Source organism: Bos javanicus, chromosome 15 (genome assembly GCF_032452875.1).
Source record: "Bos javanicus breed banteng chromosome 15, ARS-OSU_banteng_1.0, whole genome shotgun sequence".
Lineage (NCBI taxonomy): Eukaryota > Metazoa > Chordata > Mammalia > Artiodactyla > Bovidae > Bos > Bos javanicus.
Genome location: NC_083882.1, coordinates 28208039 through 28234753, shown reverse-complemented (window position 1 = coordinate 28234753; position 26715 = coordinate 28208039). Strand labels below are relative to the sequence as shown.

The window sequence follows — 26715 nt, the reverse complement described above, 5'->3', positions numbered from 1 at the left end:
GTCTGGATGAAACCAGAGGAAGGGATGCTGGTGAGCTGTCGGGGGCTTGGGGCGTCTCCTTGGCACTCCCCAGCTGTGTGACTATTTAGACAGACCACGTAGCCTCTCTGAGCTTCCATTGCCTCACTAGTACTCTTGGCGCTAAACGCCCCCAGGCCACCTTCTTAACAGGAACGTCCTGATAAGGATGTTCCCGCGCTCTTAAACTGCAAAGATCAGCCCAACCCAGCTTATGCATGGGGCCCCAGAGAAGGGGGAAGCTGGAGGGGCCAGGGAGAGTCCAAGTAGGTGCAGAGTTTATAATCCTCATAGCAGGGTCCAGGGGCCCTAGGTCTCCATCCCCAAGCCTGAGGGGCTGGTCAGAAAGTCTGTGGATGCTTGGGGGTGAGAGGAAGCAGAGCTGTCTCCTGGTGTTTTAAAAATCTATCAGCCTCTCACATCAAATTAAAATGTAAATAGCAGCTGGTCTGGGCAGGACCTGGGGGTGACAGGAACCAGCCTGCGAGTAATTTCACAGACGGGAAGCGGTTACATCAGATTCTGACAACTGTCTTGTTTCTGAAATTGATTTCCTCTCCCCTAGCCTTGCTGCCCCAGGAGGGCCCTGGAGCACGGGGAGGGGGTTGAGTCCGCTGTGGCAGGGGCAGGGCGAGGCGGCCAGTGCCTTTCTTTCTGTGGCTCCTGCCAGTAAAGCCCCATCAGGCCCGGGAGGAGGAAATCTGAGAGTTCTGCAAGGCTCTAAGGCCACAGGAGAGGCGCCCAGAGCCTGGGATCCTGCATCCTTCCCACAAATACATGCTAGGTCCTGAGCAGGGTGCTTGTACCCCAGAGAGTCTCACAATCAGAGATAAGGACACGGCAGTATGACATGCACCATGCCAGGAACGCTTGATGCCCACAGGAGGGGTGTCTGCAGTGACATGGGGTGTCAGGAGAGGGCCTTGGGAGTCATCAGGAAGCCCCTTTGGGTTCTACCAGGGTTTGCCCCACTCTGGCCATGCGCAGTGCTGGAGGTTGGCGCCAGGGTTGTAAAGCTCTAATCAGACTGGCCCAGCTCCCCCCAGGACCTCCCTCAGGACCCCAGGGAAGAACCCACCCTCCCCACCTACAGGGGTTGTGTATTCAGGGGCAGCTCACCCACTTGGTCTCCCTGATGCCCTCAAGCCCGGCCTTTCCCTGTTGCCCAGTCCCCAGAGAATCTCTCACCACACCCTTCTTTGTAAAAAGAAATTAGGTTTCCTTGGCTGTTAATTGAATTACACTGCAGGAAAGCAGAGAAGTTGTATCTCATTAAAGCCTCCTGTGTCCTACTGGGGCTCTGTGTTGCCTCTGTGGCTGCTATTAGCGCTTGTCATGTAGAACTCAGCCCTGTGTGTACAGCCCTCCCCTCCCCCCACTCTCCTGCCCATCTCTCGCTTGGAAAGTGAGGCTGGTAAGTCTTACTTCTCATGCTCATTGGTGGTGGTGGCCAGTGAGCAATGAACCAAGAGGCCAGAGCATCCATCAGATAGCCTGCTCCATCAGGGGTACTGTGGGCATAGGGAGGCCGTGGCGCTTGGTCAAGAAATACATTGGGACCCAGGCTTTGGAGCTGGGGAATAATAACAGTACCTACCCCAGATGACTTAATTCATGTAAAGTACTAGAATACTGCCAGCACGTAGTACAAGGATGTTCTCAGTAAAAGGCAGCCATAAAAATGTGTGTGTGTGTGTGTGTGTGTGTGTGTGTGTGTAGAGGAAGGGTATGCTTTTGTAATGCAGGGCTGTGGGTAGATACGTGTTAGACAATTACATCAGACTGTTGACATGCAACTGACAACTACATCAGGTTACATGTGTGTCACACAACCTGTGAGTTTGCAGTAAAACCATCGAGAGTAGGCTGTGAGGGTGACTGTGTTTGTGACGGTCCGATGGGGGCGGTTTTGACATTGTGTGCAATGCACACATTGCATATATGTGCCCCTCCACGTGACTACACGTGAACCTCTCTCTCGGGAATTCTCCGGGTCTGCTTTCAACCCAGAAAGCACTCTGGGGCACAGCAGGGTCTCGGTGCAGTGAGGGTTCAATTGTGTTTATCAGTGTGATTCAGTGGAGCAGAGAGACCTTCTGATCCCGAGCAAGAAGCAAGGGGGAGACCAGGGGACTGGAGAGCAGATGGGGCGGGGCAACTGTTGCCCTGGGCTCCCCTCTGTTAGGGGGCTGCCTCTTTAAGTGCAGCAGCCACAAAGGCGGAGGCCCCCAGTGTGTGGCTCAGGAGGGCACCCAGGACCTGGGAGACCTGGACAGGGTCTGGGAGGAGAGCGCAGCAGCAGAGTCCTGTCTGTGGTTGACAGGCAGGCTGCGGAGGACAGGAAGGAAAGAGGAGGCAGGTCCCCTGCTTCTTGCCCAGAACGAGGGGCTGCAAACCCCTATAAGCAAGAAGAGCTTGCCCAGCGAGCCGGATCGCCCACCACCTTTCATCTCTCCTGAGACCCGGATGTCCACAGGGGCCCAAAGCATGAGCATCTCTCCAGGCCTCGCTGGAATCTTCTTTGTGCTGCCCAGGTTGTCTAATGTGGGGCGCTCACTGCCTCTGCTGCAGCCCTTTCCCTAAACAGCAAACACCCCTGGAAAACTGTTTCTCAGGCCAAACAAGAGGCCTGCCTTCTCCCTGTGTAAAGAGCTGTTGTTTTCAGCCTCCCTTCAAACTGCATGAAGTCTGTCCATCTTCCTGATCACAATGCAGCTTGTCAATGTCCTCCGTCAAGTAGAGAGCCCAGAACGAGGCATGATGCTTCACAAGTGATCTGGAGCTTGTCACTCTATGTTCTGAAGACCTGAGCACTAGTTTTCATGGCATCAGCTCACCTTCCACCATTAGTATTAGAGCTTCATGTGTTAAGAATCATCTCTTCCCTAATATCTCTAATAGTAGAGATTGAAAGTGAAAGTTGCTCAGTCGTTTCTGACTCTTTGTGACCCCATGGACTACACAGTCCATGGAATTCTCCAGGCCAGAATACTGGAGTGGGTAGCCTTTCCCTTCTCCAGGTGATCTTCCCAACCCAGGGATCGAACCCAGGTCTCCCACATTGCAGGCAGATTCTTTACCAGCTGAGCCACAAGGGAAGCCCAAGAATACTGGAGTGGGTAGCCTATCCCTTCTCCAGCAGATCTTCCCAACCCAGGAATCAAACTGGGGTCTCTGGGGACTCTGGTATTGCAGGCAAATTCTTTACCAACTGAGCTATGAGGGAAGCCCTGTATAGTAGAGATTATATCCTACTAATCTACTATACCAATATATATACTAATATACAATATATATACTAATATACTATACTATACTACTACTACTTCTATGCCAAAGCCTTTGACTGTGTGGATCACAATAAACTGTGGAAAATTCTGAAAGAGATGGGAATACCAGACCACCTGACCTGCCTCTTGAGAAATCTGTATGCAAGTCAGGAAGCAACAGTTCGAACTGGACATGGAACAACAGACTGGCTCCAAATAGGAAAAGGAGTACATCAAGGCTGTATATTGTCACCCTGCTTATTTAACTTATATGCAGAGTACATCATGAGAAACGCTGGACTGGAAGAAGCACAAGCTGGAATCAAGATTGCCGGGAGAAATACCAATAACCTCAGACATGCAGATGATACCACTCTTATGGCAGAAAGTGAAGAGGAACTAAAAAGCGTCTTGATGAAAGTGAAAGTGGAGAGTGAAAAAGTTGGCTTAAAGCTCAACATTCAGAAAACGATGATCAGGGCATCCGGTCCCATCACTTCATGGGAAATAGATGGGGAAACTGTGGAAACAGTGTCAGACTTTATTTTGGGGGGCTCCAAAGTCACTGCAGATGGTGACTGCAGCCATGAAATTAAAAAACGCTTACTCCTTGGAAGGAAAGTTATGACCAACCTAGATAGCATATTCAAAAGCAGAGACATTACTTTGCCAACAAAGGTCCATCTAGTCAAGGCTATGGTTTTTCCTGTGGTCATGTATGGATGTGAGAGTTGGACTGTGAAGAAGGCTGAGCACTGAAGAATTGATGCTTTTGAACTGTGGTGTTGGAAAAGACTCTTGAGAGTCCCTTGGACTGCAAGGAGATCCAACCAGTCCATTCTGAAGGAGATCAGCCCTGGGATTTCTTTGGAAGGAATGATGCTAAAGCTGAAACTCCAGTACTTTGGCCACCTCATGTGAAGAGTTGACTCATTGGAAAAGACTCTGATGCTGGGAGGGATTGGGGTCAGGAGGAGAAGGGGACGACAGAGGATGAGATGGCTGGATGGCATCACTGACTTGATGGACGTGAGTCTGAGTGAACTCCGAGAGTTGGTGATGGAGGCCTGGCGTGCTGCGATTCATGGGGTTGCAAAGAGTCAGACATGACTGAGCGACTGAACTGAACTGAATCTACTATACAAATGAGTAGACTATAATAACTAATACTGTTTATTAGTATGACCAGGGGCAAACTGCTTCCCTGTGCAACCTCAAGTTTCCTCATTTGTAAAAGGAAAGGTCCATGTTCAGTTCAGTTGCTCAGTCGTGTCCGACTCTTTGCGACCCAATGGATTGCAGCACGCCAGGCTTCCCTGTCCATCACCAACTCCTGGAGCTTACTCAAACTCATGTCCATCGCGTCAGTGATGCCATTCAACCATCTCATCCTCTGTCGGCCCCTTCTCCTGCCGCTTTCAGTCTTTCCCAGCATCAGGGTCTTTCCAATGAGTCAGTTCTTCGCATCAGGTGGCCAAAGTATTGGAGTTTCAACATCCGTCCTTTCAATGAATATTGAAAACTTTAGGATTTCCTTTAGGATTAACAGGTTGGATCTCCTTGCAATCCAAGGGACTCTCAAGAGTCTTCTCCAGCACCACAGTTCAAAAGCATCAGTTCTTTGGCACTCAGCTTTCTTTATAGTTCAAGTCTAACATCCATACGTTACTACTGGAAAAACCATAGCTTTGACTAGACAGACCTATGTTGGTAAAGTAATGTCTCTGCTTTTTAATATGCTGTCTAGGTTGGTCATAGCTTTTCTTCCAAAGAGCAAGTGTCTTTTAATTTCATGGCTGCAGTCACCATCTGCAGTGATTTTGGAGCCCAAGAAAATAAAATCTCTCACTGTTTCCATTGTTTCCCCATCTATTTCCCATGAAGTGATGAGACCAGATGCCATGATCTTAGTTTTCTGAATGTTGAGTTTTAAGCCAACTTTTTCACTCTCCTCTTTCATCAAGAGGCTCTTTAGTTCTTCACTTTCTGCCATAAGTGTGATGTCATCTGCATATCTGAGGTTATTGATATTTCTCCTGGCAACCTTGATTCCAGCTTGTGCTTCATCCAGCCCAGTGTTTCTCATGATGTACTCTGCATAGAAGTTAAATAAGCAGGGTGACAATATACAGCCTTGACGTACTCCTTTTCCTATTTGGAACCAGTCTGTTGTTCCATGTCCAGTTCTAACTCTTGCTTCCTGACCTGCACACAGGTTTCTCAAGAGGCAGGTCAGGTGGTCTGATATTCCCATCTCTTTCAGAATTTTCCAGTTTATTGTGATCCACACAGTCAAAGGCTTTGGCATAGTCAATAAAGCAGAAATAGATATTTTTCCAGAACTCTCTTGCTTTTTCAATGATCCAGTGGATGTTGGCAATTTGATCTTGGTTCCTCTGCCTTTTCTAAATCCAGCTTGAAATCTGGAAGTTCACAGTTCACGTATTGCTGAAGCCTGGCTTGAATTTTGAGCATTACTTTACTAGCATGTGAGATGAGTGCAATTGTGCGGTAGTTTGAGCATTCTTTGGCATTGCCTTTCTTTAGGATTGGAATAGAAACTGACCTTTTCCGGTCCTGTGGCCACTGCTGAGTTTTCCAAATTTGCTGGCATATTGAGTGCACCACGTTCACAGCATCATCTTTCAGGATTTGAAACAGCTCAACTGGAATTCCGTCACCTCCACTAGCTTTGTTGTGATGCTTCCTAAGGCCCACTTGACTTCACATTCCAGGATGTCTGGCTCTAGGTGGTTATCTAAAGCATCCATCATGGTTATCTGGGTCATGAAGATCTTTTTTTACAGTTCTGTGTATTCTTGCCACCTCTTCTTAATATCTTCTGCTTCTGTTAGGTCCATACCATTTCTGTCCTTTATTGAGCCCATCTTTGCATGACATGTTCCCTTGGTATCTCTAATTTTCTTGAAGAGATCTGTAGTCTTTCCCATTCTGTTGTTTTCTTCTATTTCTTTGCATTGATCACTAAGGAAGGCTTTCTTATCTCTCCTTGCTATTCTTTGGAACTCTGCATTCAGATGGGTATATCTTTCCTTTCCTCCTTTGCCTTTAGCTCAGTTTCTTCATTTGTAAAAGGAAGGGTCTGTGTAGATCATCTATGTGCTTAGTCACTCAGTCGTGTCCAACTCTGCAGCCCCAGGGACTGTAGCCCACCAGGCTCCTCTGTGCATGGGAATTCTCTAGACAAGAATACTGGAGTGGGTTGCCATTCCCTTCTCAAGGGGATCACCCAACCCAGGGATCGAATCCACATCTCCCACATTGCAGGGTCATTCTTTACCATCTGAGCCACGAGGGAAGCCCATGGATCATCTATACCCATGCCTTTCAAGAGAAACAAAATGAAAGCTGGCTATATAATTTAAAATCTTCTAGTTGTCCCATGTTCAAAAAAGTAAAAAGAAAGAGGTAAGATTCACTGTGATAGTATATTTTATGTAACCCAGTATATCTAAAATATTAACATGTGATCAACATAAAATTATTAAGGAGCTGTTTTACATTCTTTTTCTTTTCTTCCTGTGTTTTTGAAATCCAGGATACACTTTACATCACAGCACAACCTACTTTGGACCGGCCATGTTTCTAATGGCCAAGAGCCACGTGGCTAGTGGCTGCTATAATGACTGCTATCTGGGTTCTGCAATTCTAAGACTTTGTGATTCTGTAAAATAGCTGGCAAGTGACATCTTAAGGTATGCATGTATTTATCTGATGCCTTTCTCAGAACAGGAGAGGGACATGAAACCCTTAGGGTAGGAACAGTATCCAGGTTTCTTGAGGAGTTGCTACATGGCAAGCACTTCATATATACAGACCCTGATTGCCCCCATAACAGCTCTGCGGGATTAACACCCATGTCTTCACATCACAGATGGTGAGTCTGAGGCTTGGAGAACTCAAGTTGCCTGCGTTAAAGACCTCATAGCTGGGTAGAAATACATGCACTTGGCCCTCAAGCTCTTCAAGCTGGGGGAGCCCACAGAAGCAGTCTCTTCTTCTTGACAGATGGGCTCCCCTGAACCTGCCCTGAGCTGTGGGGCTATGAGAACACTGGGTCTGCTGTGTGCTGCTGTTTGCCGTAACAATGGTGAAGAGAGCCCACCCCTGACCCCAGGTGCGGTTAATGCTCAGGGCTGAAGGACCAGTTAGGCTCTTGAGGTCTTGTCTCTGATTGTCTCTATGTCTGTCTCTTTTAACAAGCCTGCATGGGAAGACTCTGTGAGGCAGGACTGGCGTGTATGGATGCACAGGCTGTGCACTGCTCAAAGGTGCATAGCCTAAGGGGCAGGTGGAGTCTGGAACCCAGTTCCTACTCTACTGGCCAAGCTGTGGCTCCCGGCACCGTGGGGCAGCCAGCCAGAGGAATGCCTTTGTAATTCACACACAGGCCCAGGACAGGTGGGTGCAGCCCTACCTGGAGAGCAGAACAGGGATGAACTGCCAGCTTCTCACCCTCGTACAGAGCCTTGAAGTCCTCCTACCAAAGAAAGACTCATCCTTTCCCCTTCTGCCTTGGGCCTCTGGCCTATGCTGGGGCTTGACTGTGCCCCCACCCCCTTCACACACACACACACACACACACACACCCCTTGTCATGAACACCCCCTGGCCTCTTCTTCAGCTTCAGCAGCAGCCTCTTAATAGCAGGGACTCCCCTTGCCTAGGGGCTAGGCCCTCTTGCCTAAGGGGCTGAGCCTCTCAGGGCTCAGGCCTCCCAGGGGTGCCAGGTCACAGGCTCTGACCATTCACATCTGAGAAGCAGAAACAGCCCTAAGGCCCCTCCCCACCCCCACATCCCGGCATTTCAGTGCTTCAGGAAAAATGGAGGCTTCTGCAATGCAAGGCCCGACTTGTTGATGTAAAATCTTACTCTATATTCCACCCAGGTTTATACAAGTGAATTATGCAAATCTTTGATGGAGAAATATTCCTCCGCACATCCTTGAGAGTGTAAAACCTTAGTCAATAATTCATACTCTCATGTCTCTGACTGCAGGCTTTTTCTTCATTATAACCTGCACCTCGTTATTTGTCTTCCGAGTTTTATTGTATATCTTGGTGTAATGCCGTGCATTATAAAATTTATCTGCTTCATTATTTGATGAGCCAGGGCTGAGGATTGTGCTAAGATGTTGGTGTAGGGGCCAGGGAACCAGGACTGCCTTCAGGATCCAGCCCCATGTGAGAGAAGGTAGAGGAAGCGGCTGGCTGCATGGTGACTTCAGGGGACACCAGAAACCACCCTTCACCCCCCACACTGGTTCCAGATGTCCCCTCATGCACTGACTGGCATCCCAGTTCACACCATTACAGCGCTTTGCCTTCATACCTTTTTCCAAAGGCTTATTTGTCCTTAGAAGTCAGATGACCCTGGAGAGTATGCTGGGAAGAATGTTGTCTGAGTAGGTGTTTAAAACTGGAGAGAAAGGAATTCCCTGATGGTCCAGTGGTTAGGACTCTGAGCTTCCACTGCAGGGGTCCTGGGTTCCATCCCTGGTCAGAGAACTAAGATCCTGCATGCCCAGCCAAAAAAAACTGGAGGGCAGAGAATTCCTGAGGATGCTAGGAGGGAAAGGAAAGGGCAGCCACTGAAGTGGATCAGGGATGCGGTACCCAGAGGGGAGTCCACAGGGTGGGGAGCATAAAGAGAGAGAAGACAGAGTTTCCTCTTGTGCCATAACCCAAGCAGGCCAGTGAGGAGAGGATGCTCAGTGTGAGCAGAGGTCCTCCCCTAATGGCAGGGGTGGAGAATGCTGTCTGATTCTTGCAGTCAACCGCAGCGCCCCCTAATGTGTCTACTCTAGCATGGCTCATGGGTCCTCCTAAGAAGAGAGTCCTGGGGATCTGCACTCTAACAGGCAAGGTCTCCTGGGAAGTGGGTGAGGAAATGGCAGGGACAAGGACAGTCCTCCAGCTGTATTGGATCTCTTACCTCTCCGGGAACTGCCCTGCACATCGCTGCCTCTGGGCCTTTGTTCCAGCAGTTTCCACCCGCAAGGGTTCCGTTGCCTCTGCTCTCCCCATTTGTATCACTCCACGTCGGATGGTGAGCAGTTCTCCTAGCACAGTGCTTAGCAATCTTTCCTGGAACTGCTGTTGTGCTGTCTGTTCTCACCCCTGCAGCGAAACTCCCAGAGGTCAGGTTTGTCCTGCTCACTCATAGCTCCAAAACCCAGTGTGGCCCTGGCGCCTAGTAGGAGCACCATCATTGTTTGTTGAATGGCTGGGTGATGCCCTTGCAGATGTTCCTTTGCCAAAATCAATTTCTCCTAATACCTCCCTAAAAAACTCAGATTTTCTTCATGTTCATGTTGCTTAAGCAGGTCTCTACCTCTGCCTCCCCTTACCCTCTCCTCCCAGGAGACAAGGACCCTGGGGCTGAGACCATCTTTCCCTCTGCCCCACCTTCCTCCTGCTGCTGGCTGTGGTGCTCAGGCCCAGAGGGGGTCAAGAATGAGAGGCCTCTGCTCACGGCAGTGGGAGGCTCTCCTGATGGCCAGCCAGGGCCTCGGTTGTTTCATGACTGTTTTTTTCAGGTCAGTGGTGAGGGGTGGAGTGGGGGAACCTATTAATGCACTTGTAGGAGTTAATTATGATGCTGCTGGCCAGGGTTTTCTGTTGCATTTTGTTGGGAAGAACTGGGGAGTTTCTCAGCTGCCTGGGAGGGCCCTGCTGTCTAGAAGCAAGGGCTAAACCAGCTGACCTCTGTGAGCCATGGACACAAGGCAGAGACCTCAGGCATGTCATCTGGGGTCCACAGGCCTCCCTGTCGAAGGTGCATGGATCCAGTTCAAGGGACTCATGAATTGGGGCTGGGGTAAAACGGCATCTTTTTTTTTTTTTTTTTTTTTGCTAACTTCTAACTGAAATTTTGTACTTCCATTCTGAACCATAAGCAACAAACCACAGTGGTAGCAGCACCTGTGACTGTGACTAATAGGTATTTTTGCATCACAGCTGTGGCAGTATCTGAAAATATCATTTATACTATCACTATTATGAAATTGTTCTAATGTAACTCAGCACTAGGTCTTATTTCATAGAGAATAGTGAAGAATATATATTATGTGATGAACTATATCAAAAGTTTGCTTTTGAATGTTATTTGTATAACCATACTTTGGTATATCTGGTTTCCTTTGTCATTTTATGTATGATATGCATTTCAAAGGATTCAAAGGATTCTGTTTATTGCCTTAAAGTGAATGAATGAATAGATAGACTGATTCTGAAAAGGGGCCCATGGACTATCAGAACCCCTGATAAAGGCAGAGGCTGCCCAGGTCATGGGTGTGCGGGGAAAAGGGGACAGGCAGTGAGGTTTTCTGTACCCACCTCCAACCATTATTAGACCCTCTCCCTAAGGGCAGATGGGGCTTCTCTAGTGGCTCTGTGGTAAAGAATCCAGCTGCCAATGCAGGAGACTCTTGTTCCATCTCTGGGCTGGGAAGGTCCCCTGGAGAAGGAAATGGCAACCCACTCCAGTATTCTTGCCTGGGAAATCTCATGGACAGATGAGCCTGGAGGGCTACAGTTTGTGGGGTTGCAAAACAGTCAGATACCACTGAGCAACTAAACAGGAACCCTTGGACGGAGGTGCTCCTGGGAGAGGGGCAGCCACGAAGCAGGGGCAGCCACGGGGTGGGGTCATCCAGGGGACGGGTTATCCAGGGGGCGGGGCACCCAGGGGCGGGGCCGCCAGAGGCCGGGCCTCTGAGCTGGGCAAGTGCCCTCCCAGGGCTGGTTTTCCCCACTCATTGGGACCTCCTACACCTCCTCCCTTCTCCAGTCCCAGCCATGATCACCTCCCACCCCAACACCACCATCGCCATCAAGGGCCACGCCAAGGAGCTCAACTGCACAGCACGAGGCGAGCGACCCATCATTATACGCTGGGAGAAAGGGGACACGGTCATCGACCCCGACCGCGTCATGCGGTATGCCATCGCCACCAAGGACAACGGCGATGAGGTTGTCTCCACGCTGAAGGTAAGCACCCATGCCCGTCTCAGGGGGAACCCGACTCTCAGAAAGTGGGGAGCCCACAGCTATTGCATCTGAATCCAAAAGAAGTAAACAGGAGTCTGGGAGCCCCACCCCGAAAAATACCTCTCCTTTCCTACCTATTTCCCTCCTTCACCCACCAACCTATGCCTTGAGCCTCATTCTGTCTCCTTTCTGACAACTCTACACTTTAAATGTATGGGATCCTCAGCCACGCCCTCCCTCTCCCCTCCCTCCTGGACCCCTCAGATCCTCCCTCCATCCTGGGACCCCCTCAGCGCCCCCTCTCTCGTGGACCCCCAGCCCCTCCCTCCCTCCTAAAACCCCTCGGCCTTTCCCTGCACAGACTCTTCCACACTTCCATCCATTGAACTTTCTGGGAAGAGGAACTCTTGACAAACCCTGGGTGGGTTCCCTCCGAGAAGAAGGTAGTCTTGCTGATCCCCAACTAGATGGGCCCCCTTCAGCAGATGGGCTCTAAAAGACTCTCCCCATTCCTTCCTCTCTCCGCACCCTCTGCCCCTCGGACTGCCTCCCAGCTCAAGCCTGCTGACCGTGGGGACTCTGTGTTCTTCAGCTGCCATGCCATCAACTCATATGGGGAGGACCGGGGCCTGATCCAGCTCACGGTACAAGGTACCTCACCTGCTCCACGTCCCCAGCCCCTTCCTCTGGGCCCTGGTGCTCACTGCCAACTCCCCTCAAGAGTGGGGGACACTCCACACCCAGGGGCAGTGACAGGAAACAGCTCTGGGGAAAAGCCTCAGTCCACTCTCCCTCCTGCCCAGAGTGGTGCCATAGGGTCCTTCCAGGACACTGCAGACAGTGAGGTCTGTGATGGCAGAAGGCCCTGTGGAGCACACTGTTGCCCCCAGAAGTGGGAGACCTGGATTTGTGGGCCCAGACCTTGGGGGAGGTGTGCGGAGGGAAAGTCAAGATGGAAAACCTGGGAGCTCTGCATGGTGGGAAGCAGGCCATCAGCTGTGAGGGGTCCCTCCAAAAGGGGCTGAGGAAGAGAGGGGAACAGAGCAGGGACCCAGCACGCCCACTTCTGCCTCTGAGCCTTTAGATCTAAGTTTCTCCTCCATCCCTATGCTGCCTTGCCCAAACTCCAGGGCTCAGGACCCTCAGATAGACCATTGTGTCTCCAATCCTCCCAGCACAGATCCCTTGATCTCTGCAGAGGGTCGGCAGGAGGCTAAGCTCTCTGCTGCCATCCTCACCCCTGCCCCCTTCCCTTGCCACTCCCCAGAGCCCCCTGACCCCCCAGAGCTGGAAATCCGAGAGGTGAAGGCCCGGAGCATGAACCTGCGCTGGACCCAGAGATTCGATGGGAACAGCATCATCACGGGCTTTGACATTGAGTACAAGAACAAAACAGGTAGGTGAGGGCTCGGCCCACCATAGCACCTTGCACCACCTGCCTGGACGGTGTCCCTCCAGTGTGACGGCCCCTGGCTGTCAGGGCTGCCCATCTCAGACAGACACACAAGCCCTTGTGTCTTCCAAAGGAAGGGACATTGGTCAGGTTAGGAAACCAGGGGGCAGGTAGAAGGACCTCTACAGTTGATAGGGAGGAAATGTCAGTCCGTCCTTCCCAGGACTGACCCTGGGCAGATCCATAGGGTGGTCTGATTTAAAGCAACTTAAAAGTCACTGAGCCAGGAGCTACTGGCTGTATATGTGGGGTCAGAGATATCACAGTTTCACTGGGTCATCTAGGCACTCCAGGTTTGGGATGATGGGGTTGCTTGGGAGTCAGAGAAGCTGGTCTTTCCCAAGAATGAGTCACTGGGGAGGTAGGAGTCCCTGAAAAGTTTAGATCTAAGTTTCTTCTTCTTAGAAGCCCTCTAAAACCCCTCCCTTGGGACTCTATTAATAGCTTCTAAGAGATTGCCTTCCACTGTGAAGCCGCTTAGAGCAAAGTGAACAATGGACTCCTGTGTCTCTGGGGAAACCAGGGACCCACAATCAAGTGGCAGGAATGGCAAGGAGGGGACAGATGACCTGAACAAGAGGTCAAGCCAAGAAAGAGCCATAGGTGATCACGTTTGTATCTGCGTGACTATTTCTAAAAGGTACAGGCGACAGGGGGGCTGCCCCGGAGAGGCCCCGGGGTGACTTCAGTGCAGGTGAGAGAAGGAGAAACATACCTCTCCTCTAGGGTCCTTTCATACTTTCAGAATTCAAGACCATAAGCCCATATAAGCCTTTCAAAGTAATTTTAAGGTAAAATACAGAAAGCAAATCTGGAAAACTGAAGCCTCCCCAACCGTCCTTCTCCCACCAACTCCAACTCATCTTCCAGGACTCAGCATAGATCCAAGGTTTTGTTTCCTCAGAAGCCTTCCAGACCCTTCCTCTCTTCCTTAGCACAGCACACAGTCATTGGCTGACTGACTATCCGCTCCCCCAAAGGGTTAGCCCCAGGATAGCATCCACAGCTGTGTTTACCTCTTGAGAAGCCACCCTGTCCAGGGCACTGGGTGCATCATTCTTGAGGCTGGTTTCTACAGGAAGGAACCCTGCCCTCAGAAGCTTACAGTCTAATTGGGGAGAAAAGTCAGCTCAGAGCCAGACCTCCCGAGGTCACTGTCAGTACAGAAGGAGAGCCACAGAGAGAAGGGGGCACTGCACAGACAGGGGTCATCAGAGCAGCACATCTCCTGTCCTTGCAGATGCTGCTTGGAGTTGGGAGAAGATGGGGAGCTAACGGGGCCTAGATTCAGGGAGAGGGACAGGGCCGAACCCCAGCACGGTGCAGTGCGCTCCGGGGAGTGGCATGTCTAGCAGAGGGTTCACAGACCCAGTGGTGCTAGTGGTAAGGAATCCGCCTGCCAATGCAGGAGACGTGGGTTCAATCCCTGGGTCAGGAGGATCCCCTGGAGGAGGAAATGGCAACCCACTCTAGTATTCTTGCCTGGAGAATCCTATGGACAGAAGAGCCTGGCAGGCTACAGTCCAAGGGGGCACAGAGAGTTGGACATGCCTGAATGACTAAGCACACAGACCCAGTTTCTGGGTTTTTAGTCTTATTAGACTAAAAAGTGCTTTGGGCTCCAGGTTGGGAGGGGGCCTCTGAACTGAGCTTTTATTTCCTTGGGGAAGGTCATTGAAAGCCACTAGCCATGTCTGAGATCCTAGTGAGAGATTTAAGCAACATGGCACCTTGGCAGGGGTCGTCAGGCGTCAGTGGGGAGGAGGGGTGTCCAAGAAGTGAGTGCGCAGGCTGCCGCCATCCTGTAGCTGGGACAGGTGATGAGCAGGGGCCGGGCAGCAGTGGAGGCAGAGGGCACAGAGAGGAGAGGAAGCCCACTGGGTTCATCTCACATCTCAGGGCTTCCCAAGGCTGGACACAAGCTTCCCAGGAGCCAGACAAGAAGGGGCGGGTCTGTCCACAGCCAGCATCTCCCTGCCTGGTTGATGTAGCTGGCAGGGCTCCATTCCTGTTGGGGGAGTGGATGTCCAGGCTGTCACTCGGGGCCCTCCCCTACTGCTCATTGGGACTGCTTCCCTGCCCTCCTCCCCCATGCTGCCCCATTGCCCACCATCACCCTCCTCCACTGACCACCTTCTAATGTGTGGAAACCTTTCCTGGGGCGCTGCTCAGCCAGGCGAAGCTGAGAACATCACACATCTGGAGAGCTGTGCAGAAGGAGAGATGGGCAGGGAAGATTCTATTTTCAGAGCTCATCTACGTCTTCCCCCAACCCTGTCTGGCTCTCATGAAAAAGGAGGAACCATCATACCCACCCCAGCACCAGGGTACCAGGATGGATGGAATGGAGAGGGGAGGATAATGAAACTCAACCTCAGATTCTCCCATCCACAGGAGCTTTGCACCTGTAAAAAAAAAAAAAAAATTACAGGATCAAGAGCCCAGAGAAGCTGGGCTGGTCCTTTCTCCAGTCTTCAGGTAGGCCTACTCTGGGCCATGCCACTCAGACAGGCATCTATGCTGGCATTTAGGAAAAGGAGTCCCGTGGGAACTGGGGAGCATTACCATTGGAGTCAGGCAGAGGCTGTGAACACAGCATCGCTTCCTCATCTGTGAGGTGGAAATAGTAATGCCTGTCTTGTGGGATTGTTTTGAGGACTGAAGAGAAAGCAGCTAGCATGGGGCCGTAGTTCCTCTCCTCCTTCTAACTGAAATAGCTCGTGTGGCAGTTTATAGTCCTGTGGGACTTGCAGGCTGAAATGTGTGTCTGTCAGTCAGCAGCATGTATTGAGTGCCAGTAATTTTGTTGCAGAGTCATGCATCAGCCATGTGGTAGAAAAGAGAAAGAACGAGGAGACAGAGGATTGCCCTTGGAGCTGATAATGAAGTTGCAGGGGAAATATACAGAGATGTACACACACTTGAGCACACACACACACACACACACACACATGCACACTCGCAGGTACTTTCAGGACCATTACAAAGCACTCTCCAATCACATGTAATATACCACAAACTAAATTACGTGACAACTGAAAAAGGTATCCTAGGGAACGGATGGGTGACTCAAAGAAAGGAGGGGCATGTGTGTGCATGCGTGTGTGCGTGTGTGTGTATGTCTAAGTAGATCTTCTGCCTGCATGCAGAATAGTAGAACAAGAACAAGTTTCAAAGCAGAAGACTGGGGTTGACCAAGTGTCAGGGTTGTGTGATCTTTAGCAAGCTACTTAAGGTCTTTGTGCGTCTCTGTCAGTACAGACAGTGGCACATACTCCAAGGTGGCTTCGAGGAATACGTGAGCATGAAGATTTATGTGCCCATGACTAACACAGAGCCTGGCGCATGGGTCCCTATGCTGTGGCTCCTGTCCCTTCCCTCTCGCCCCAGACCGCACCCTCCTATGGCTGGAACATCTGTCCCTGACCCCCCTTCTTGGTCACAACTGTGCCTTTGCCAGGTTTTCTGCCATGTTGCTCATCATGCTAATTTTCCCAGGGAAATTACCACGTCTGCCCTTTCTAAGCCATCGTGCTCACGCTGACTTCTCCTGGCCCTAGGCAGCAGAGTAATAATACATGAATGCTGAATGATAAATAGCACCGTCCACACAAATCTATCAGACAGCGCTGTGCAGATTTAAAAATGCAGACACCACATTTCGCCCCTGTTTTCCAAGCAAGGAGCAGGGATGGGTTCTTTGAGGATGGCCCAGAAGGCAGCCTCATGGTGGGAGCCATCAGCCATCGTGGGCTGAGCCAGAGGGTCTGGTGTTGGGACGTGGTGAGTGGTCGCGGTGATCCAGGAAACCCCTCCTCGGTGCAGTGGAGATCACTGTGGTGGGCTCAGAGCCGTGATGCAAGGAGGAAATCAGAGATGCAGGATGGACTTGTTTCCCCAGCACAGGCAGCTGAATGCTCCAGATGTGGCTTTTGTCCAAACGCTCCCCCTTCTACAGTGAATATGTCTCCTGAAATACCAAAGCCCCCAGGTCCCCTCCCAGCAAGTAGCCCACTAAGTAGAAGACACTGACATCTCCCCAGCCGCTTCCTTATTTTTTAAGAAGAATATTTTGCATCATAAACCCTTTGATGAAGAAAGGGAGTGAGAGCCCTTAATGAAATATGTTAATCTGGATAAGCCAGGCTCATATGAAAGGGAATATTAAAAGAGACAATATTCACCAAAGCCAGCTCAGTACTCTGAGAGCTGAAAAGGAAAGGGGAGAAAATAGGGCCACTGATTTCAGCTATTCAGGTCAGAGAGATGGCAGTGATCAAGTTTGGAAAATCAGCGAGAGACCTCCAAATTTGACTCTGATGCATGAGCCTGCAGGGGCTGTGGGGAGAGAGCTGTTTTGTGCCAACATCAAAGGTGATTTGGGAACACAAGGACAAATCCCCCTGCAAATGACTGGCAATAGCAGAAAAAAGGGGGCCACTCTCTGGGATCCCCCAGTCTTCCTATGATTGGCAGCTAGGGAGGAGGCAAGCAAGGGAAAAGCAAAGGGTATTTACTATGACTGCAGAATGTGGAGGAACCACAGGTCCAACATCCAGGACCACAAAGTGGGCTCTGATCTAAAACCAAGAGTGGGTTTTAAGTGCCCAGCGTGTGCCAAGTGGGTGAGATGGGCAAAGTTGTAGATATGGTTCCTGCCTTCAGGGAGCTTCTCTGTGTATAAATGGAAATAGAATCCAGGGGTGGGAAAAATGTATGGAGTGAGAGGAGAGCCTAGGATGGAGCCTTGAAGAACTTGAACCATAATGTAAGAAAGATGTACCTGCAAAGTGAAGAGATAACCCAAGAGATTAGGAAAAGCTGGAAAGTGAAAGTCACTCAGTCGTGTGTGATTCTTTGTGACCCCATGGACTGCGAAGTCCATGGCATTCTCCAGGCCAGAATACTGGAGTGGGTAGCCATTCTCTTCTCCAGATCTTCCCAACCCAGGAATCGAACCAGGGTCTCCTGCATTTCAGGTGGATTCTTTACCAGCTGAGCTACCAGGGACTCCCTAGGAAAAGCTAGAGACTGTTTTAATAGACACCCAAGAGAAGAGTGTTTTGGGAAGGGACAGGTTTAAGTGTTGAACACACCTGGAAGGCCAAGTGAGAAATCGCACTTGATGACATGAGCGTCACCTGTACAGTGGAGATATGGTGCTGACGTCATAGAAAGGTATGAGGAGTGAATGGTGTCCGGCACTGCACCTGGCACATCACAAGTGCCTGGTAAATATTAGCACCTCTCTTTTTTAGCCCCTTAGTTTTCAGACACATCATTTGGGTCTCCTTCCTCTGCCTGCACTCATCAAAAATGAATGCACTGACTCATGATCGCTGTCCCTCTCCTATAAACATGGGCAAATCAAATATGATGTGTGAGCTGGCACCAGTTCCCAGATGCCACAGAGAGAAGTGAACACCTGCCTCCGCATTACTAGCCCATTTCCTCCTGAGCCAAAGTGGTACCCTCGGCAGGAAGGAGCCTGCATGTTTGGGACTCTGGCTTAACCTCTCACCCCAGTGACTTTTGGGCAGTTGGGGTGTTTTGAAAAGACAAGGAGAATATACAGTTTTTCTGAGCATCTACAGTCTGCCATTTGTGACTTTGGCTCATGAAACCAAAGAATTAAATGCGAAACTGCAGATGGGGAACTGGGCCAGTGCCCTTCAACAGATGCCAAGCTGGTGTGGCTAAAAGAGGTGTTTTGAAATGCATCAAGACCTCAATTAGCCAGAACCTGGGGGATGGGATAGTCTCTTTGGGTGAACTGATCCTCCTGGTTTACCAGGCATTAGCTTAAAAAAGAGTCTTCCTAAAAAATTCTAGAATATGCCATCCTCCCTCCCTGATTCAGGGATTAGACTGTAGTGAATATAATTTAATCTTTTCTACTGACAGTTTTCAGAATCCTCTACTGTGGATTTAAAAGACATGGAAAATTAGACTGAATAGTCGCATCAGGACGTGCCCCGGGAAGATTCTTAAGCTCCACTATCAGCTAGTTTCCTTGTGCTTTGCCTTTTTTTGTCTTTTCAAAGCAAAGTGCCAATAATGTAATCTGGTTATGAATTCTGGATTTGGACAGTACTAGCTGAGACATTGCTGTAACTGCGGGCCCTTCCATTTCTCTCTGGAATCCCCTGGTAGGTGCACAGGAAAAAATGCATTGAATGAATGACTGGGTTCCTCTGGAGATGCAGAATGTTTACTGTCCCAGTATCCCTGAGTGGTATTTATCGGGTATCTTTCACATTCTACAATTTCACTAAACATTAGCCCTGGAATGGGCTGCCAGTCCCCCTGGATAAATTGGGAACATGCTCATTGCTTTGTTGGCTTCTGACTCTAGAGATTCAGAGACCATTCTCTTGCTGATGAGAGAGGAAGGGGTTTGCCTAGGGACTCTGCCACTTGGTTTATTCCCCTCATCAGCCTAGGAAACATTCAAGACCATCACCACACAAATCCACAGGAAAAAGAAATACAGAAGCACACACAGAGGAGGAGAAAGGGGGATAAGACTTGGCTTCCCCGTTTGCACTGGAATCTTGGGTGGAGGGGGTGTCTCACAGTTACAACACATCACTGATGTGGTGTGAGAGACCAGGAAAGGGGCACTGGCCAATGAGACCCTAAGAGATAGCAAGCATTGGTGATCTTGGAAGGGGCCATAGGAAACATCTCACCTGAGGTTTGAGTTTACCAGGCGGCCCTGGGTAGAGAAGGGTTAAGCTTCCTGATTCCCCAAGCAATGGACTTGCTGTTCCCATCCTCAGGCATCCCTTGATCTCTTGAACTTCATGGAACAGAACAGTTCTCTCTGAAATTCTCTTGCTGCAGTCTCTGTAAACAGGACCTCTCTGGGCATCTAGGTTGAGATTGGGATGTTGCTGCTGCTTGAGGCTGGAGAGGGGTCCTGGAGTTTGTCTGGCTGAGGTTAGAAGTGGGTGTCCTCTCTCCAGATTCCTGGGACTTCAAGCAGTCCACACGCAATATCTCCCCGACCATCAACCAGGCCAACATCGTGGACTTGCACCCGGCCTCCGTGTACAGCATCCGCATGTACTCCTTCAACAAGATTGGCCGCAGCGAGCCAAGCAAGGAGCTTACCATCAGCACTGAGGAGGCTGGTGAGCACCTCGCCCTGTCACCCCTGCCCATGGGCTCGGAGATCAGGGACATCTGGGGCCCTCACCCACCCTGTCCATTGGCAGTGGGTTTGCAATTAGAAGAGTGGGGGGTGGAGATTCCAAGGTGTGTGTGTGTGTGTCTCCCTCTGGATCATTGGAGACCCTTATCCCTGACCTTTGCCAAATGGGTTCTAGATGCAATGCTTTCAGGAGCTGTCCGAGGTTCTGCTCCCACTCCACTGGCCCCAGCCTGTCTGGCAAGGACAGATCTGCAAAGGATGGGGGTACTAGTGCCCTGGATTATCTCCTATGACTTTTGCCATGAAGTTTTCCTGAAAATTTAAGCAAGATTTCCCTTATTGTATTTTCTCTTACCTGTCATTGCAAAATAGAAGTTAATACCAAAAAGTACATATACATGTGCAGTTTTACACATAATAATAATAATAAAGCAAAAACTAGTATAACCAACACTCATTATCACTTCCCAGAGGCCCTTTATATCCCCCTTCTCAACCATAACCCCATCCCTCCCCCTGAAGTAACAAGTATCCCAGCTTCCTTGTTTCCTTTTTCATACATGTCACTAGTATATGTACATATAAACATACAGTTTAGTTTTGCCTGTTCTAATAGAATGTATGCATGAAATAATACTTCATATATTCTCTGTGTTTTCCTTGTTGTAGTCTAGATTCTTTTTGTGAGCTTCAGTACAGCTGTATGATTTGTCTATTTTCATTCCCCATCCAAGGAATATAAACAGTTGCAGAATTACAGACTCACCAGATGGACAAACTTCTCCCTTTAACTGAAAGAAAAAAAAAAAAAGCCAAAATGTTTTCCAAAGTGCTTTCTCTCCCATGGTTAGTGTATAAAAGTTCCTGCTACTTCATATTTTGGTCTGCACTTTGTACTATCAAACTTTAAAAAAATTTTGCCAACCTGCTGGATGTGAAGTCATACTTAATAGTCGTTATTTGCTATGTTTTCAGCAAATTATGGAGAATGAATAGGAAATTTAAACCCTATGATCATTTCAAGAGGGACTCAAACAGAAGTTCTCTGCTGCTTTAGACAAGCTTTTCCTTTCTCCAGCTCAAGGATGGGACTGAGGGCATAGGGCTCTTTTCTTCCAAGACGTGACTCATAAGGTTGTTTCTCCCAACCCCACCCCAGCTCCTGATGGGCCTCCCATGGATGTAACCTTGCAGCCAGTGACCTCACAGAGCATCCAAGTGACCTGGAAGGTAAGCAAAGTCAAAAGCATTTCCCCTGAAATGCCTCCCTCCCTTCCCCATCCTTAATCTTCAAATGAAGCCCCAACAGACTTGCTAGTGTCTGGTGTCTTGCAATGCCCACGTCTGTTTGTTGCTAAATACTGAGGTTGAAGGAGTGGAAAGAGAGGAGGATAGAGGAACTGGTCCCCCCACCAATCCCCACTCCCTTCTCCACCATGGCTTTCTGATGGAGGCCTGTGCTTGGAGTGGGATGAAGAATTTGTCAGTGCCAAGGAGAGAAGATGATTCTTTTACCATGCTGGTTTGTCCTACAAACTCCACAGGTTGTAATATATCTAGAGCTGGAATTGATTTTGTGTACATTTCAAAGGGGCTCTATGGATAACAGGAGATGAAATGACAGGGTCTCACCCTTGTCTTGGCCCTGTGACTAGAGCTGGGAAGTAGGGTGAAACCATACCCTATGTTCTCACGGTCAAGACTTCAGCAGGGAGCTTAAGTCTTTTCTTGATTTCCTCCTGTGTAAAATCAGGATGAAAAAATAACTGCCCTCCCTAGCTCTGGGGGACAGGGAGCTGTAGAGAAAACAAACCAGTATGTGCCGCAGCCATTTCTAAGGGGAAGAAACTTGTAGATCTAGAAGGTATCCAAAGACTCTGTCACTGATGGGAAATCTTGGAGGCAATTCCACAGCAGGGCAGAGAACCAGCATAACCTTGAGCATGACCAAGGAATGCTTTCCTGGGAAACTCTGGCCTCATCGCCACATCCCTGGCATGGGCACAGAAGGGCTGCCCATTCTGATGGCTTCCAGCTGCATTTTCCAGTGTTTGAGTGTTTTCTTGCACTAACTTATCTGTTCCTGTGGAATGGACAGAAGAGATATTTCTCCTTCCTATCAGAGGAGGCCACGGTATAGAAATGCAAGGTGACTTCCGTGGTCATTCAAGTCATGACAGGTGCAGAACTTCACTGCACATAGTCTGGAGCCATATCACCCACAGAAGCCCACTGTCCAGAGGTCAGGAACAGAGAGTTTCCTAAAGCCCATTCATGTTCTTCTTCTTGAACATTAGGGTTTAGGGGGTTACCTCATCTACATCTGGGCTCTGAGTCCAAGGTCATTTTCTGACTCTAACTCCTGGTAGAAAAATTCCAGGTACTTTAGTCCTCCTCCTAGTCCCTTCATAAAGGTAGACTTGAGAATCAGAGAGATTCAAAAGGGTCTAGTAATATTTTCCCTAAAAAAGACCACATATTTGGGACCTCCTTGGTCGTCCAGTGTTTAAGACTTCACACTTCCACTGCAAGGGATCCAGGTTCAATCCGTGATCAAGGAACTAAGATCCCACATGCTGTGTGATGTGGCCAAAAAATTAAACAATTCTTTAAAAAACCAAGGGAAAAAAGACTATATGTCTTGGCGTGCGCGCGCGCGCGCACACACACACACACACACACACGGCAGCAGAGCCTGGTTCCTTCCCGCTCCAGAGAAATAACCAGGACAAAAGTGGGACAGAGGCTGGGCAGTTGGCCCTCCCTGGGTACCAGCGCTCCTAGTAGATAGATACCTGGAGCCCTGGTTCCCTCCAGGTTCAGATCTGGTTGCCAGAGCTTCCCTCAGAAACTGGGAGTGAAGCCTGGAGTCTAGATCCCAAGTCTTATCTGCATCCTGATTCTGCATCCATTTCCTAAGAATACTCCAAGGAAGCCTGGAGGAGGGGACAGGAATGAATAAGTATGTAAACCTCTGAGACATTTGGCTACAAAGCTCCAACCCGGAGGTCGATAAAAATTTAGAATCAGATTTATTTCTCCAAAGTCTCATAATGAAAAATAAAATTGATTAGAAAGTTAGAACTTCAGAATGAACCAGCCTATCAATAAATTTTGGGGCTGACTTCTCAAGGGAATTTTTTTTAACACCAAGAAACAGATTAATGAAAAATAAAGATTCACTTGAAAGATAAGTCACTTCATTTTAAGACTCTTTCCTTGAGATGGATCACCACTGCTTTATGACATAAATTTGCAATCAGCTCTATTGATTTCTTAATGCTTCAGAGAAATATTGTTAAGATTGATTTAAATCCTGAGTGTGCCTGTTTAAGGGGGTGGTGCCATACAAGGAGAAGGGAGAGAGAGGGAGGGAGGGAAGATATGTCAAGATTTGTAAAAATGTGTGAATATCTATATGTATGTAGCAAGGTATGCTTGAATGCCTACCCAAGGCCTCTGCCAGTATACATTGGTGTGAATGACGGTGGCGTGGTGCTCTGTGTGTCACACATAGACAAGTGTATACTGTGTGCAGGCGGCTCTAGGTACGTAGGTGTGTGTCATTGTGTAATGATGTATATATCAGTGTATTTCAACGTGGGCACAGATATGTAATAGAGTGTATGTCAGTGTGAGGACAAGGGCACCCTGAAGATATGTTTGTGTCTATAATAAGTGCCTGAATGTGTGAGTGTGTAGATTATTTGTTGTTTAGTCACTAAATCGTGTCTGACTTTGTGAACCAATGGACTGTAGCCTGCCAGGCTCTTCTGTCCATGGGCTCTCCCGGGCAAGAATACTGGAGGGGGTTGCCATTTCCTTCTCCAGGGGATCTTCCCCACCCAGGGATTGAACCCTCCTCTCCTGCATTGGCAAGCGGATTCTTTACCACTTAGCTACTTGGGAAGCCTGATTGTGTAGATACAACACCCACATTCAAAAATTCCCCCTCTTACCAACTATCAAACAGGACTGTCCAAGTGCAGAGAGAAGCATTATTCAGGCAGCAACGAAAAGTCAAGTCAATTAAATACACACACACCTAGTTAGTGAGTTCAAAACAATTATGTGAAATTTAAAACTTCATTATATTGAGTTAACGGTGAGCTGAAAAATGCAGTTCATTTAAAACACTCATTGAATTTAAAAAAATGAGCTGTTTTACTAACTTAATTGTTTTTGATCACACTATTTTTTAGTACAGTAAAAGGTGGGCTTTTAAATTAACTGCATCATCTTTACAACCCTGATTCAAGCTGTTTTTCTATGTACTGGTGTGTGTGCTGTCTCAATATATAGATGGGCATGTCCCCTCTTTAAAGGAGCCAGTTTCTATTTGTGAGTCTGTATGTTTCTGGCCATGGGTAGGTATGTATTGGGATGTTTGTTTTGATGGGTCTGGATTGCGTGTGTTCGTGGTTCCAGATGTAAGGGGACGTATCAAGATCCTGTGTATGTGAGTGTGTGTGTATATGTGAGTGTGTGTGTGTATGTGCGTGTGTGTGTGTGCGTGTGTGTGTGTGATCATATTCAAGAATGTCCGTGTCAGTGTTTCCCTGTTGATGTTTTCTCTCTCAGAACACCTGTGTGTGCGGCCGGTTGTGTATCAGGGTTTTTGCTGGGGGTGAGAGTGTATTTTCCACCCCAAGACTAACGCCAGTGGAGTCTTCTCCCTTGGCCTGCCCACCTGGGATCAGCCCTTCATTCCCGCCAGCCCAGGCAGAGCTCCGAGGTCCCCCCTGTCACCCCCTTGTCACCCCATCTCTGTCCCTCCGTCCAGAAGCCGGCTTCAGGCCTGGGCTCTCCACGCACCCCAGCCGCTGGCCAGGATGTCAAGGGCGGTCCAGCTCCAAGAGGGGCTGGGCTCGCATCAAAGTCAAGGACTCTTTTTTTTTTTCAACTTGTGGTCCCATACCATTTTATGTACACAAAACGGATCGTTTTAACCATGTTCATAGGTAGAGGTCAGCGGCATTGTACAATTACAGTGTTGAGCAGCCGTCACCACTGTCCATCTCTAGAACTTTCTCATGATCCCAAACAGAAACTCTGCTGGCCCAGCCATCCTAGCCCCCAGTAACCTCTGTCCTACTTTCTGTTTCTGTAAATTTGGGAATTGTACGCACCTCGGAGAAGCACCATGCAGTATTGCTCCTTTTGTGTCTGGTTTATCTCACTTAATGTATTTTCTAGGTTCAGTGATGCTGTTCAGTTTATCAAAGTTTCATTCCTTTTTAAGGCTGAATAATATTCCATTGCATGTATGGACCACATCGTCTTTATGCATTCACCTGTCTGTGCACACTTGGGTTGCTTTTACTTTGGCCTTGACTCTGGGTGGAATGGGAGCCTTGGAAGGCTTGGGAGCAAGGGAGTGACATGACCTGCCTTTGGGTTTAAGAGCATCCTCTTGGAATGTCACTGAGTCTTTGTCCCCCTCCACCACCCTCCCACTCCTACACTCACAGGCGCCCAAGAAGGAGCTGCAGAACGGTGTCATCCGTGGCTACCAGATCGGCTACAGAGAGAACAGCCCGGGCAGCAACGGGCAGTACAGCATCGTGGAGATGAAGGCCACTGGGGACAGCGAGGTCTACACCCTGGACAACCTCAAGAAGTTCGCCCAATATGGCGTGGTGGTCCAGGCCTTCAATCGGGCAGGCACGGGGCCCTCATCCAGCGAGATCAATGCCACCACCCTGGAGGACGGTGAGGGCACCAGTAGAGGGTAATGGGTACAGATGTCGGCTGCGGGCAGAGCCGCAGGGCTTCCAGGGAGGGCTGGGGGCCCTTCCCTGCTCCTGGGCCCCATCATCCTGTGATACACACAGCCTCCCTGGATCCCTCCATCTCCTCTCACCCATTGGCTTCTCAAGGGATGCTTGGTCCATTTAGGCCTCTGGGTCTCTCCATCCATTGGCTGGCTCTCTATCCATCACTTTCTAATGCTCTGCCCATCAGTCTCTCTATTGAGCTACTGGTCTGTCTGAGTGCCTGTCTGTGCATCTCTCTGACTCTCCATCCATCTTCTCCCTCTGCCTTTTCCTCCTCCCTCATACTGGCCCCTCACCCATCTCTCTCCCCAAGCTCTTTCCTCTACACTCTGGGTCCTATTTCTCCTCATTTAGGCCCTCCAGGTTGGAAAAAGGGCAGAAGCCAAGTTACCTATGTACTTCTGAGCTAGAAGCTGTCCACCATCTGTTTTAGAGACTGTGGAGTTACAAAATACCAAGGTCTGTGGACAGAAGATTTGGAGCCCAGTTTTTAAAACTGAATTCTTTGAGGGTTGGAGAGGACTCCAACTTTGAGTGAATGATGGGGCCTGGTTTCTCAGGAGGAGAGGGTTAAGAGGCAGCAGGAGCATGCCTGCTCTCCAAGCGCAGAGAAGACCCCACTGTTACCTGAGCTTGTGCTAGGAAACGAAAGGAGACGTGACCCTTGATACCCACCCCAAGAGACGTAGCCAGGCTGGACACAGCCCCCAAAGAGCAGAGTAAACAGGGCTTCCTTAGTTTGGCACCCCACTCCAGTACTCTTGTCTGGAAAATCTCATGGACGGAGGAGCCTGGTAGACTGCAGTCCATGGGGTCGCTGAGGGTAGGACACAACTGAGCGACTTCAGTTTCACTTTTCATTTTCATGCACTGGAGAAGGAAATGGCAACCCACTCCAGTGTTCTTGCCTGGAGAATCCCAGGGACGGGGGAGCCTGGTGGGCTGCCGTCTATGGGGTCTCACAGAGTCGGACACGACTGAAGTGACTTAGCAGTGATACCCCAGCCTAAGACCAAGATATGAGATTAA

General features: G+C 49.3%; 1 protein-coding gene across 1 annotated transcript in view; it reads left to right on the top strand.

Annotated features, from left to right (window-relative positions):
* DSCAML1 (DS cell adhesion molecule like 1) overlaps nt 1-26715 on the top strand; it is a 365157-nt gene that overhangs the window by 303098 nt on the left and 35344 nt on the right. The window contains exons 12-17 of the mRNA XM_061440430.1: nt 11101-11300; nt 11855-11951; nt 12568-12696; nt 19722-19889; nt 21069-21139; nt 25381-25621. Of these exons, the coding sequence (XP_061296414.1) occupies nt 11101-11300; nt 11855-11951; nt 12568-12696; nt 19722-19889; nt 21069-21139; nt 25381-25621 (906 nt within the window). The remainder of the gene's footprint in view (nt 1-11100; nt 11301-11854; nt 11952-12567; nt 12697-19721; nt 19890-21068; nt 21140-25380; nt 25622-26715) is intronic.